The sequence below is a fragment of the Gobio gobio genome (genome assembly GCF_949357685.1).
Source record: "Gobio gobio genome assembly, chromosome: 13".
Taxonomy (NCBI): Eukaryota; Metazoa; Chordata; class Actinopteri; order Cypriniformes; family Gobionidae; genus Gobio; species Gobio gobio.
In genome coordinates this window covers 32,187,231-32,202,990 of record NC_137106.1, presented here as the reverse complement: position 1 = coordinate 32,202,990, position 15,760 = coordinate 32,187,231, and the positions used below count along the sequence as shown (strand labels likewise).

The window sequence follows — 15,760 nt, the reverse complement described above, 5'->3', positions numbered from 1 at the left end:
ACCTTGAGGCGGATGGGCTACAACAGCAGAAGACCCCACCGGGTATCACTCATCTCCACTACAAATAGGAAAAAGAGGCTACAATTTGCACAAGCTCACCAAAATTGGACAGTTGAAGACTGGAAAAATGTTGGTCTGATGAGTCTCGATTTCTGTTGAGACATTCAGATGGTAGAGTCAGAATTTGGCGTAAACAGAATGAGAACATGGATCCATCATGCCTTGTTACCACTGTGCAGGCTGGTGGTGGTGTAATGGTGTGGGGGATGTTTTCTTGGCACACTTTAGGCTCCTTAGTGCCAATTGGGCATCGTTTAAATGCCACGGCCTACCTGAGCATTGTTTCTGACCATGTCCATCCCTTTATGACCACCATGTACCCATCCTCTGATGGCGACTTCCAGCAGGATAATGCACCATGTCACAAAGCTCGAATAATTTCAAATTGGTTTCTTGAACATGACAATGAGTTCACTGTACTAAAATGGCCCCCACAGTCACCAGATCTCAACCCAATAGAGCATCTTTGGGATGTGGTGGAACGGGAACTTCGTGCCCTGGATGTGCATCCCACAAATCTCCATCAACTGCAAGATGCTATCCTATCAATATGGGCCAACATTTCTAAAGAATGCTTTCAGCACCTTGTTGAATCAATGCCACGTAGAATTAAGGCAGTTCTGAAGGCGAAAAGGGGTCAAACACAGTATTAGTATGGTGTTCCTAATAATCCTTTAGGTGAATATATATATATATATATATATATATATATATATATATATATATATATATATATATATATATATATATATATATATATATATATATATATATATATATATATATATATATATATATATATATATATATATATATATATATATATATACATACATACATACATACATACATATATTTAAAATATTCTATATGCTCTTTCTATTTGTAATGAAAGCGTGGTTCAACGTGCCACTGCTTAATATGACCAGCAGGTGTCGTACAACATGAACAAATAAGAACTAGACCCAGGAACCGTTAAATTAAATTAATTAAAGTGAGTTGCTATAAAATAAGTATTGAACCCATTTCCAAAGCTATTTTGAGCTGAGTTTATGTGAGCGTTCGGGATATCCATCTTTATATGGATAAGAATATAAAAGCGAATGTCTGTATACGACGAAGAAGATGGACTTAAATGGGAAACTCCCGAAATATATCTGACCTCATCAAGAAGGCAGGAACATAATCAGCTCTTCCTCATCGGAGGCTGTTCTTGGAGATCAGCTGATTGCAAATGGATGTAATGACAGAGATGGTCTTATTGGTAATGGATTCAGTTCTGACTGCAGAATTTTAGGTGCCTCAAAAAATCTACATGCAATGAAAAAAGCTTATAGTACGACTACTGCTACTACTACTACTTCTAATGATAATATTAATGATGATAATAATAGTAATATTATTATAGGACTGTTGATTTGTTGCTTAATGTTATAATTATTATCATGATTATTGGTGGATGTATGGATTTACTGTATTAATATAGGTTTTATTTTGTTGCTATTTTAGGGACTTTTACTTTGAAATACGAACTTCCGCAGGGCGTCATAGATAACCGTTAACATCACTGGCTTCACGCTCCTCAGTCATGAAATAAAGCGGCTCCTTATTACGACCGTAACATCCACGCTGGAGTCGTTAAATCATTTCAGTCTTCATTTTTTTAGGTTCGCTAATTCTATGAAATACGCGTGTCTTGTCTCCGTGATATTGGATATTAACCCTGAAGATTTACCGAGCTGGATGGGAATGTAGAGCAGAACCATTGTTTTAATCAGCTCGTGAAGTTGGATCCAGCCTTAAAAGAAACCAAAATTCAACAAATCAGCATCAGATACTTGTGGATATTCTACCATTTAATTTAGGTTTTCGGAACTGTCGGATTAGGATTTTTACGTTTTTTACTGTCGTTGACATTTACATTCATTTTTTTTTTACTGTCTTAAACTGGTCTGTTTGCCATTATGTAAAAGTGCAACATTGACAAATCAGCGTTTGACAGTCTAACCTTCGTCTAATATTCCTGTGTACTGCAAACATGATCTAATATTTTTGGATAAACACTATACAGGTCTGCATGTAGTGCAGTTTACCCAATTAAATACATTTACATAGTTCAGGGATATATTATTTATTTGTTTTTTGTTTGTTTTTTAAATGCAACGGTTTTTCAAACGTCCATATTCAAGCGAAATGTGGTAGTTAGACTGTCATAGCCAGGCATGAATTATTTAAACCCTGCTTACTTATTAGTTGCTTGGTTTCCTGCTGGACAAAAGTCTTGACATTTGCAGTTTGACCCAGTGTGAATGTGACAGGAATCCAGGAGGGAGTTGGCTTTGCTCTCGACTCTGTTTTTGATCCAACTAAAGCTCCAGCTGTCAAGACATTCCACTAAACTTTTCTTTTACATTAGTAAAACGACAATGGTGTTACTGTGCCGTTCAAAACGCAGAAAAGCAACCCATTAAGAACGATGCTGACCATTTTTGGACACGACACGCTTCAGATATCTCGAATTATCCGGGACTCCGGTGACAGGCATATCTAGATGAGTTTTATTTTGTGAACTCGATACTGTCTGGAAGCTTTTCGGTCGTTTTATAACACGTCTTCTCGTGGATATATCGACATACAACATGGGCGACTCTAATTTGATCGGCTCCAATGTGAAGGTGGCGCTTCGAGTCCGGCCCATGAACCGGAGAGGTGAGTTGAGTTTCAGTTCTGTCACTTAATATCACAGTACACACGATACATACAAGTTGACTTTCAAAACCTGGTGTAGAGCTTTCCTAGACGCTGGAATCCTTCCTGTGGTGCCTCAGAAATGCTGTCAGTTAGCCAGGTTAATGGGTTTTGTGACACATCCTTTTATTCTTGTGGTCAGTAATGGGTTTTGACAGTTCTAAGAAAGTCTAGCTGCTATCTATCTATCTATCTATCTATCTATCTATCTATCTATCTATCTATCTATCTATCTATCTATCTATCTATCTGTCTGTCTGTCTGTCTGTCTGTCTGTCTGTCTGTCTGTCTGTCTGTCTGTCAGTCAATATTTATATATGTGTATCTACACACATTATTTGCCATGATTTTTCATGATATGACCCCTTAATGAAAAAAACTAAACAAAACAAACAAACTGTGACATGACATTAAAGTGACAATGACATGACATGACACTTTTTTTACTCACCCTCATGTTGTTCCAAACACTGTCTGTCTGTCATCTCACATTTTCTAAACTTCTTTGATTGGTTCAGATGACATGTAATGTAAATGTAACTTTTTTTTATTCAACATTAGCATATTAGTTTTTTTTTTGCCATTTTAATCAATTTCTTCCTTTACTAGTTCACTTTAAATGGGCTACAATGTGACAAGTGCAAAATATTTATACATGTAATTACATAGATGATTATAGAAGAGTTGTTTGAGTTGAATGATAACATGTCACACTGCTTGAAGTTTAATGTCGACTACCCGTTTCCAGGTTTTCTATGACAGTGGGAAGTCTGTGTAATCTTTGTCTCACTCCATCCATTTATTTATCTCCCATTATTTTTATACATGCTTACTGTTGTAAAAAAAATATATATATATTCTTTACACTTTTTCTTCTTCTCCAAGATTATTTGCATGATCACTTGCATGCATGCCTCTCACATGAACGCCTGACATTAAAGCAGGTCTTGCCGTGGGAGAACATGTGTCTTGGTAAATCCAGTGAAGCATGAAATATTTGCTACATTGTAGTGACGTGGTCACGTGTCCCACTGGAGCGTAACATTCAGTCACAAGACTCAAGCACTGAACGTGTGCTGACAGCCTGTGTGAGCTTTCAGACTCATAAATATCCTTTTGGACAATTCCCAGTTGTAATGTTGGAATTGTTATAGGACCTTCATTACTGTAATATTCCAAATTTGACGTTTCTTTCAGACTTTTGTTTCTGTCCTGTCGTATGAAATAGAAAACTTGTATTTGAAAGACTAAATGACACTTAACTTTCTGTTTTACTTGCGCTCTCTCTCTCTCTCTCTCTCTCTCTCTCTCTCTCTCTCTCTCTCTCTCTCTCTCTCTCTCTCTCTCTCTCTCTCTCTCTCTCTCTCTCTCTCTCTCTCTCTCTCTCTCTCTCTCTCTCTCTCTCTCTCTCTCTCTCTCTCTCTCTCTCTCTCTCTCTATTTTGGACAAAGGCAGGAAGGGAGTCTGAATGGACTATTGCCAACGTTGCATAACCGAGCAGGTTCCCATGGCCAAATGAGTTTGGGTCCTTCTTCGAAAATGTTCATATTCAGTCCTAAGACTATGTAAAAAGAACTTCCCAAAACCTTTTAGGTGGATAAAGGGATATGGAGGTTTAACTAGTTAATGTTTTACTAGTTCCCTGCATTAGTTGGGTAGCCAATTACCTCATCCTTCACGCATGACATGAAGAATATAGTTATAGTTTCATGTAACTTCCTGAACCATGCATTGTAAATAATTTTACTTCCATAAACTGAGGCAAATAATTATGGAAATGTGCTTTGGGGCATTGCCGATGCCTTTTGTTTGCTGTAGTCGCTTGGAATTTGTGTTATTGTGTTCAGGATTCTGTCAGTCTTTCCAGTGTGTTGCTGTTGCCAACATTACATGTGCTTATCTCTGTCACTGAGTGACATCATGCAGGAAATTCTGATTTTTGGAATGGCTAGATGTGGTAAATCCAGATGGGTCTCCTTATTGGACTTTGGCCACCAATGCTGGGAGGAAACCAGTTGTTTCCTGCTCTAACAGGAAGTTGTTACAGCTAGTGTGGCTTTGGAGTGCATCCTTTCCAAGGATTTCTGAGTCAGCTTCTGATGCTTTCCACTTCCCCGTTGTTGTCAGCAGGAGAGTTTTGGTGGGTTCAGAGTCAGACATGCTTTGGCCTGCTGTCGTATTGGGTGTGTTGCTATAGGCCATGCCTTGTGTTTGTCATTAGTCAGTGCATCATAAACTTTCAGCTGACTGATCTACAAAACTTTATTCAGTATCTATTTATTGGACAGAAAGCCGCTTCAGCAACAGTCTGCTGCTGACGTAGTGTTTGAGGGAATGCTGCTGCTGGTTCTTCCTTCTGTTGCTGTCGGAGTGACGGCTCTAGCCAAGCTGAGAGTGAGACCTGAGCCAGTCCCAGGACTCAACATTAAGGATGACCTGATGGCACATGGCCACTGTGAGAGAGTTTCTTGCCAGCTCATGGAAGTGTCTTTATTAGTGCCGTGTTGTCACTAGTACATCTTCATCTTGTGTTCATTGATCACAGGCCTGGTTCAAGAATCAAATCACTGAGGTTCCTTCTGAAATTTCTGAGGGTGCTCTAGTAAAGTGCAAATGTAGGCTAAGCAACGGCTCCACCATAGCAGTGTACAGTGAGACATTTAGGATTATTTACAAGTCCTCACTTTTACCAATAATTTTAATAGTATTTCAAAAAGATTTTGCTATGAATATTTTTCTACTAATCTATTAGTCTGCCTTTACATTGCTTAAAAGGTGCAGTGTGTAGTATTTATGAGGATCTATTGACAGAAATGCAATATAATATACATAACTATGTTTTCAGTGGAGTATAAAGACATTACTTAATGAACTATTATGTTTTTACCTTTTTGAATGAGCAATTTCTATCTACATAAGCGGGTCCCCTTACAGTGAAGTCGCCATTTTTGCGCCGTCGTGTTTCTACAGTAGCCCTAAATGGACAAACTTCTCTACAGAGCGCAAGTCACTCTCTGCACTCTCCGACGACAATTTTTGTCCTGTGTCGGCACCCATAGCTTCTCTATGTGCTTCAAAAGGGAGGGGTGAGCGGAGTTTGATTGCAATTCATAACCTCACTGCTAGATGCCGCTAAAATTCACACACTACACCTTTAATGTGTTACTATTTTAACTAGAGCCTGACCGATTTATTGGTCTGCCGATTTTATCGGCCGATATGAGCCTATCGCAGATATATCGGCAATGCCGTAAATGCCACCGATATGAACAAATGGGATTCAGAACAATGATCAAAACACAGATGGAGTCCATCAACACCAGTGTTGGGAATAACGGCGTTATAGATAAACGGCGTTACTAACGGAATTACTTTTTTCAGTAACGAGTAATCAAACTAATTACTGTTTCTTCCGTTACAACGGCGTTAGCGTTACTGAGAAAAAAAATGCGGCGTTACTATAATTGAGCTCACTGAAGCGGTTTTCATCCCAACAGGCTCTCTGTCAGTCGGACCTGCAACGTGCGTGTGTGTGTGTGTGTGTGTGTGTGTGTGTGTGTGTGTGCGCGCGCCATGCGTGTTGGGGGGTGGGTTGGGTTGCTACACATAACTGATGATGATTGGTGGGTGGGAGACAAGGTTGAGGTTGATAGGTTGAGTTCACACACACACACACACACACACACACACACACACACACACACACACACACACACACCTATGACGCACACGCATATGCACAGTCAGCGATGGCAGTCCAACGACTTCAAAGGTAGTTTTCGCAAACTGGAAGTATAAGCGCTACTTTTCCCTCGTTGAGTTGAAAGGTAATGTTTATGTAACGTGCAGCTTATGCCCAGGAAGAAAGAGTCTCTCCACGTCGGTGGCCAGTATTTCTAATCTAATGAAGCCTCACATCATCACAGCCACAACATTAGTGGCTAAAAACCCAGGTGATAACGTGAGCTCCACTACCAGAAGAGTAGTAAAGAAGTACTGATACTATTTACACAATATTTACACTATAGTAGTGATACTACTGATAATATTTACAATAATATATTGCATTTGATAGGTGTCTCTCACATTGTCCCACAGCAACATTACAATAGTGTACATTTAATGTACAATGTTTTATAATAGCAATTTATTCTATTTAGTGTCCAATTCATTCATTTAACATATTTAAAATTGGGGGCATCCAAGTTATTTGACATATTTGAACATTTGAAAAAAAAAAAAAAAGTAACACAGTAGTTACTTTCACTGGTAATTAGTTACTTTTATAATGACGTAACTCAGTTACTAACTCAGTTACTATTTGTAAGATGTAACTAGTAACTATAACTAATTACTTTTTAAAGTAACGTGCCCAGCACTGATCAACACCCCCAAAGCTTCACAGTCCAATAACTCGTCCTTTGACATTTCATTCAATAACTTTAGGCAGTTTTGATTTATATGCTGTTTAATGATTACGTTATTTTTCATATGCATCTGCTTTTAAGATATCGCTCTTTCCTGCCTCTTCTTCGCCTGCGTTTTGATCAGGAGATTCTGTACTCATTCAGGAGATGCATAGTAGCACCTCCTATCGTATAACAGTGAAAACATTAAAAAATCTGGTCAATGACCAAAGACGAAGATAACAAAAGACAAAAAAAACACACTCATGGCTCTTGACTGAATCACTTTAATAAGGGTTAATCTATATTTCGAAGAAGAATATGAAGTGATATTTGATATTCGCCTATGCAGAAATTGAACAGATTTACTGCAAATACAAAAATATGTCAGCAAATTAAGTAGTGGTGCTGTGAGATCCAAATTTAATATCTTGTATGACTTCCATGAGCTTGAAGGACTGCATCCATGCTGTTTGGCAAGGATTCATACAATTTATTGATGAAGTCATCAGGAATAGCAAAGAAAGCAGTCTTGCATGCCTCTCAGAGTTCATCAATATTCTTTGGTTTCGTCTTCCATGCTTCCTCTTTCATCCTACCCCACATATGCTCAATGATGTTCATGTCTGGTGACTGGGCTGGCCAATCCTGGAGCATCTTGATCTTCTTTGCCTTGAGGAACTTTGATGTGGAGATGGAAGTATGCGATGGAGCACCATCCTGCTGCAGAATTTGGCCTCTTTTATGGTTGGGAATATAAGAGGTAGCTAAGGTTTCTTGATATTTTAGACTATTGATGTTGCCTTCCAAACTTCACTGTTTTCTGGGTGAATCTCGGATCCATGCGGGCTCCTGAAGGTCTCCTGCAATATTTGCGGCGACTGTGGTGTAATTTAACAGAAGATTCATCTGAAAAATCTACCTTCTGCCACTTTTCCAGCGTCCATCCTTTTAGTAGGCTGTGGGCCTTGGCAAATGCCACACGGTTTTTCAATTGTCTTTTGTTTAGTTCTGGCTTCTGGGCACTGATTCGACCATGGAGGCCATTTCGAGACAGAATCCGACAAACTGTTCTGGTTGACACAGGGACTTCAGGTGACCAGGTCTCGTGGAGCTCTGCTGCAGTGGAAAATGGGCTGGCCTTGGATTTTCGAGCCAAGAAACGGTCCTCTCGAGCAGTTGTCTTGCCTGACCTGGGCTTGTCAAAAACGTCTCCAGTCTCTTCAAATCTTTTTTTAATCCTCTGTACTTGACGCTGAGACACATTGAAGGTGTCTGCCACATCAGCAGTGGATCTGGTCTTCAGCCTCTTGATAATCAAAACTTTAGTCTCAGGGTGAATCTTAGGCATGTTTGCAGAGGTCTAGTTGCAGTTGATGTGAAGGTCTAGTGTACTGGGGTTCTTTTTATACACACCTGAGACCTAATTGATCCATTATTAGTCACAGGTGAAGCTCATATGACAAGGCGACAACACTTATGTCTTTGCAAAAATTGACCCAATGGGCTTTACCAAGCTGTGAATATTAGAATACTTTTTGACAGTTTCGTTTTGCACTGAAACATGATTACAAAAGCTGTTGGGATTAAAATGAGCCATTTCTTGTAAAAAATCTTTATTAGAAATATATTTCAGCTGCACTTCAGGTCAATTTGTACACAAGCGACAAGACTTGTCAGGGACTGTTCTATAATATACACATAAAGAATATCGGCCGATGTATTAGGTAGGTCTGAAACTGCCATCGTACTGTATCTGATTTAATGCTAGTATACAGTTTCCCTCCTGGGATCATAGTCAATAAGACTATCTTATGGGTTACTCTAAATTAAAGTTTGATTTTGTGTATATATATTGCTGATGAAAATGGGTCATTGGTGATGAGTTTATTGGACTTTCACAGTGAAGTCATTTCGGTTTTGGATAAATTATATTAAATTTGGATATAAATTTGGACATTTGTTTAGCTGACTCAAACATTGATATAATGCTATTTATAAGATTCCCATATGGCATCTAGCATGTTCAGAAGGATAGCTTCAATTTCACAGATTCTTGCTAATGTAGTTAACAGCCTGTCAAGGGAGATTATAATTTGATTGTCCTGAAATGGCCTTTAATATCTGAAGGCATGAGTCTGTAAAACTGGTATGCCCTGAACATACCTGAACGGTATGACCAAAATGTATATCACGGTATTTTTCTAAATTATATCGGTTTCACGGTATATGACGGTATTTTTTCCCCTATGCATGACGGGTGTTAATCAAATTTTCTACTGATTGAGAGAGGAAATACTGCAGTAGATTGACTAGAATGCCCTGTTTTACTGTCATGATGAGTGAATATTGAAGAAAAATTCCACACTAGAGTTAATAGGCCTGGTTTACAAAGCCTCACAAAATGATGCTGTGGAGAGACAACAACTAATAAAACAAAGACCTGCAACACACTCAGAGTCATACTTACAGACACCTGAATATTAAAAGCTGAGTTGAGTGCACCTTAAGCATTTTAAAAATCTAATCCTATATAACAACAAACTGCCAAAACGAGGAGAAACGCGGATATTTGCAATACATTTAAGAGAGCACTTTCTGAACGAATGACACACATCAGTTTAACATAGAAAGAATAAAGGAGATACTTTTTGGCCCATTCTTCTTTGAATTGTCAGTTTATTTATTCATTTACATCATTGTCTTTTGTGTAGCAGAATAATCCATTGTGTCAGCGCGTTCGTGATTAGACATACGGTTGTATCAGTGTAATCAGTGCATACATTTCATTTGAATAAGACGTGATGAAATATGCGCGCATACACGCTTCTGGTTCATGTCTAGCCTAGAGCAGTAGAGTATATGAAATGTGTCCATTAAAAACTTAATCGCGCTGGCTCCGGTCTATATAATCCATGTGGAGAACGCTGTTAATCTCATCACGGCGCTCTGCGCAGAAACCGCTCTCTCTCGCGCGCCGCGTGTAGTTTGAATTCCCCGCTGTAATCAAGGGCTGAATCCGAAATCGCCCCCATAACCTCAAATAGGGCATTATTTAGAGGGGACAGCGCTTTGTAGTGGTGTCCGAAACCCTAGTGGACGTTATTGAGTGCACTCATTCAATCCCACATTGCACCGCAATAACGAGTGTACAGCCGATGTACACACAACGCTGTCCAACTTCACGGACGTTTTCATTCACTCCTTCAAATGTGATAACGTAGGGAATAGTGAATGAGGGTAACGTTATAGGATTCAGCCATAGGCTGTGCTGTAATGCGATCTCAACTGTGCTCTGACTGCTCTTTCTACAGCGCATCAATGAAATGGGTCCCCTCCAGTGATGCGCGGGTTGATCCAAAATGAGCGGGTGCCCGCGGCCACCCGCGGTTACCCGCGGTTACGAGTCATCCAAAAATATTTTTAATGATATTCGGGTCACGGTCGGTCGGATCGTCAATAAATCCTTATTTACCTTTTGAATGTTGAGCGTTATTAACTTTTGAATAAATGCTGACGCGGGACAAAATGCCAGATTTCCCAAAACGTTGAACTGAGCAATGCCATTGTACCATTTTAATAGGCTACTTTTAAACGCATTTAAAGTCAGTTTTATGTATTTTCTGAGAGGGGGCGGGATTTTTGTTGGGAAAGTCGGGGGAGAGACGCACACTTCGATTAGACTGGATAAACACATGCAGCATCTTAATTGTTAAGAAAATTAAACGAAATAAATGAATAAATCAAGCCTGTATTACATAACACTAGGCTATATCATACAGCATTCAGAAAAATAACAGTTTGCGCTCCTAAGGGCTTTCACACTTTTCCAAATGTGGGCTGATGAATTCTTCAAGCCGGGTCGAAACATAAACATCGCGTTCATCAATAATATGCATCTGGAGCTGAAATGGAAAATGATGGGCCGCCTCAAGAACTTCCTGCTCTCGCTGCTGCACCTCTGAGCACACCACGTCAGGGCCTGAAACATTTTCTCAATGGCCCAATTAGGGCCCTATGAAATCCGTTTTATTTTTTCCCAAATTCCGTTTTATTTTTTCCCAAATTCCGTTTTTTCCGTTTAAATTTTTGCTAATTCCTTTTTTTTCCGTTTTAATTTTTGCAAATTCAGTTTTTTTTACCCTTAACTGTTATTTTAGTCGTAAAAAGAGTGTTTTTAATGTTAATATAATAGAACATAAAACATAAAATAGGAATGACAAACATCAAACAGGTAACAAACATCACATTTACTTTTCAGGACAAATACTGCAACATAATACTGCACTCTAAGCACTTCAAGTCACAACTAGATATTAGTGCTGTGAATTGATAATAAAAAAAACCCAGAATTAATTGAATTTTTTCTGTAATTAATCATGATTAATTGCAATTAAAAACATTGGAGTTTTTAATATTTTGATATTGTAATAATTTGAATGAATGAAGGCCAGTATCACTGATATTAATGTCTATATGAAACATTGATGACGTTACATTACAGTATAACTGAAAGCTACCAATTTCACCATTTATTAGGCTTTAAAAAATAACTTTTAATTTAATTGAACTTAAAACAATCTTTACATAAACCCATTATAATAAATGTTATATTTACCTGTGGCCTTCCCTGTCAGGCATAGTCTACACAGAAATTGAATAAAGTTATCAACACCTTTCTTAACTGCATAAATAATAAGTGAAATATAGATTAATCATCATTAAAGCTACAATCTTCTGTTCCCGTTGTTCTTTGAACATTAATGACAGACATTATCAGTGCTCCTGTCACTTTAAGAACAGCCGCTTCTGAACATGATGTGGATAATGCTGCCTTCACGTGCTATCGGAAATTTGATGATTCCGACTTCTGAAGTCGTGATTACGAGCGCATTGCATTCAAGTTTCAAAATATGAGGGCGTTCAGGTGCAATGTTTACCTAGGAAACTCGTATATTACGATAATTCCGAGAGCACGTGAAGGCAGCATAAGACGCGCTGACCCGCGCATCTCATTTTCTCTCAAGTTCATTTAAGGCATTATTTTCCATACAGTACATTGAAGTGCATTAAAAACAAGGCAAAATACAGCAAGCACTACCTGAGGGAACTGCTCGGCTCTGTACTGAGGGCGGTGTGAACGGGGCTTTAGCGTTGAGTTTCTTAACTTTTCCGCTGATGAAAGCAGAGCCGTGGTGAGCCGCTTCGCCATACTTTCATTGTTTTGAAGGCGGAGCTGAAATGACGGGAGGGGTTGAGTCGCCCAGATTTGCTTCCCCCGGTCTGCATTTTCCCCAGACATACGTTCTTCTCCCACACAAAACCGCATTTCATTCCAAATATGTCAAATTCCGGGAAATTCCGCGTTAACAATAGATTCCGCGTTAATATGCCAATTCCGCGATTTCGTCCGCGATTCGGTGATCGCGGAAATCATAGGGCCCTACCCAATGAGCTACGATGAGCATTTACTACTTTTAAAAAATGCGGGTCAGGAAGCGGGTCGGGTACAATATTTTCTTCTTTTTTTTTTGCGGTCCGAGTTGCGGGCGGGTTAGTTGAAAACGTCGGTCGGGTGCGGGTTGTTTATACATTGACCCGCGCATCACTGGTCCCCTCTCAAACAATGACGCGCTGCGCCACGTTCCGAACATTGTTAAAGCGACATATACCGGTATTGCGGTATCATCAAAATTCATATCATAAAATAAATAAAAACCGGTATTCGGTATGAACCGGTATACCGCCCAGCACTACCCTGAACTCTTTCCATAGCTGTGAGAATAGTGATGGGTAATATCAAGAATGCTTGTCTGAATTCAGTCCTCAAGCATATTCTCCTGCTGTGAACCCCTTGCTATTGATTTCTGCCCTTTGTTCTGCATAATCAGGATGGCTGGGAAACCAGTAGGTCATACGATTGTCTTAGAGTTATCTAAGAGCAGAGATGGGACAAAAATATTTAGAGCGACGCTTGCATACAATCTAATTTAGTGGCTTTGGATCCTTTTTAATATTCCAGCAACCTGTTTTTTTTTTATATGATAAAGCACATAATACACTTAAATATTTGATTGTTTCATATTTGTGTTCCTTAAGCTGCCTCTGTGCTTTTTGCCCAACAGAAAAGGATCTGAACACAAAATGTGTTGTGGAAATGGAGGGGAATCAAACACATCTGTACCCGGCAAACTTAGGAAAAGATTCCAGGTAAGTTGAATTTGAAAGTCTGACATAAATTACAGCTCAAACATTTAGGGTCTATTAAAAAAAAGCTGTTTGATTTAACTTTCTGTTCATCAAAAATGTATCACGGTTTTTCACCCAAAAATGAAAATTCTGTCATTAATTACTCACCCATCCGAGAGCTCTCTGACCCTGCCATAGACAGCAATGTAATTAACCCTTTCAAGGTCCAGAAAGGTAGTAAAAACATTGTTAAAATAGTCAGTCTTACGTGGGCCAGCTCCTGCGTCAGCATCACACGGATGAGTTGCTCACTTGAATAGCATCGGCCAATGGAAAGCCGGCGTTCAGGCGTAGCTCTGACGTAACTCTGAAGCGCTGCACTGTATTTACTACGTCAACAGCGTTGGAGACTTAACAGACGTGAAGATATCGTTGAATAAAGTCGCTATTTTGTTTGTTTTTTTGCGCACAAAAAGTATTCTCATCGCTTCATAAAATTAAGGTTGAACCACTGGAGTCACATGAACTATTTTAACGATGTCTTTCCTACCTTTCTGGACCTTGAAAGTGTTCATTAAAGGGTTAGTTCACCCAAAATGAAAATTGTCATTAATTACTCACCCTCATGTCGTTCGACACCTGTAAGACCTCCGTTCATATTCGGAACACAAATGAAGATATTTTTGTTGAAAGCTGATGGCTGAGAAAGGCTTCAGATAGGCCTCCATTGGCATTCAGACGTCGTTACAAAGTCCATCTCACCACAGTGGCGCTACAATAATTTTACGATGCAACGACAATAGTTTTTGTGCGCAAAAAAAAATAAAAAAAACACCTTTATCCAACTTGTTATTGTCTTCCGTGTATGCCTCCACGACGCATGCGCGAGAATATGACGTAGCGCCAGCGTTCGGGAATCCATGAAATGCACACTTAAGCCCCATTTTGAGCACTACGCGGAGACCTAAAGCACGATCAATGTAGAATCCAACAGCTTAGACACGCGCGTCTTCCTCTGCTTGTAAACAAATCGCTTCTGGGTCATCTGTCCGAACGCCGGATCTGCGTCATATTCTCGCGCATGCGTCGTGGAGGCACACACGGAAGACAATAACAAGTTGGTGTTATTTTGATATTGTGTTATTTTTTTTTTGCGCACAAAAACTATTGTCGTTGCATCGTAAAATTATTGTAGAGTCACTGTGGTGAGATGGACTTTGTAACGACGTTTTAAGTGCCTTTTATGCGTCTTGGGAGTGTAAATGTACTGAATGCCTATGGAGGCCTATCTGAAGCCTTTCTCAGCCATCAGCTTTCAACAAAAATATCTTCATTTGTGTTCCGAATATGAATGGAGGTCTTACGGGTGTCGAACGACATGAGGGTGAGTAATTAATGACAGAATTTTCATTTTTGGGTGAACTAACCCTTTAAATAGCTGTCTATGGAGGGGTCAGAAAGCTCTCGGATTTAATCAAAAATATCTTCATTTGTGTTCCGAAGATGGTCTTATGGGTTGGGAACACAATTTTGGGTGTACTAACACTTTAAGCCATTAGTAAACTATACAAGGGGCACTTTAAATATTTACATTACAGTAATACATTAGGCTTTTATGGTATTTTTGATCAAAGAAATGCAGCCTTGGTGAGCATAAGAGACCTCTTTCAAACACGTTTAGAAATCTTGCTTACTGCAAACTAGTATATTTCCTGACATTGAGTGCGTTTACATGCACACTCTTAACACGAGTATGCTTAATACATCACCACGTGATCATGTAAACGCGTTAACCCGTTTTCCTTTATCAGAGTAAGGTCATAAATGGCTTAAGCATAAAACTGATCGTCACAGGCAGATTTTTTTCCCCTTGCACCGATTTCGCCCAGCATGTAAACGCATTAACCTGATTTCTGTCTGCTTATTGAAGTGTGCGTTTGTGATAGCCTATGTGACAGGAATGCATCCTTACTCTGGATTTAAGCACATCCAGACAGAGCGAGTGTTTTGAGGGAGGAGAAAATGTATTGCAAAACATTATAAAAGTGCTCATAGTCTCAATACTCTTCTTCGGTTTTTAATGCTTTATTTAACACCACAACCGACTTAACAAATGAAATACTCTGAGTCAGATACGCATATTATTACGTTTTGATGTCACTACCGGGAAATAGCCTGATTTATTAATAAGGTAAATGTGGTTTACTTGCATTGTCGGGCTATTGGTTTGCATGTAAACCTGGACAACAGGTTTTTTCAATAAGCTGATTTTTGTGAGTTCTCAGCGTGCTGGTGTGCATGTAAACGTGCTCATTGTAGCTTTGTTCGGAATAGCATACTAACATACTACTTACTGT

At 39.2% G+C, this 15,760-nt stretch overlaps 1 protein-coding gene across 5 annotated transcripts in view; it reads left to right on the top strand.

Moving 5' to 3' along the window:
• The first annotated feature begins 1,637 nt into the window (after positions 1-1,637).
• The window catches only part of kif13ba (kinesin family member 13Ba), a 66,537-nt gene continuing 52,414 nt past the window's right edge, over positions 1,638-15,760 (top strand). For all 5 annotated transcript variants that reach the window (XM_079832864.1, XM_079832862.1, XM_079832863.1 and 2 more), the window contains exons 1-2: positions 1,638-2,769; positions 13,340-13,424. In XM_079832864.1, coding sequence (XP_079688990.1) covers positions 2,700-2,769; positions 13,340-13,424 — 155 coding nt within the window. In that variant the 5' untranslated portion in view covers positions 1,638-2,699. The remainder of the gene's footprint in view (positions 2,770-13,339; positions 13,425-15,760) is intronic.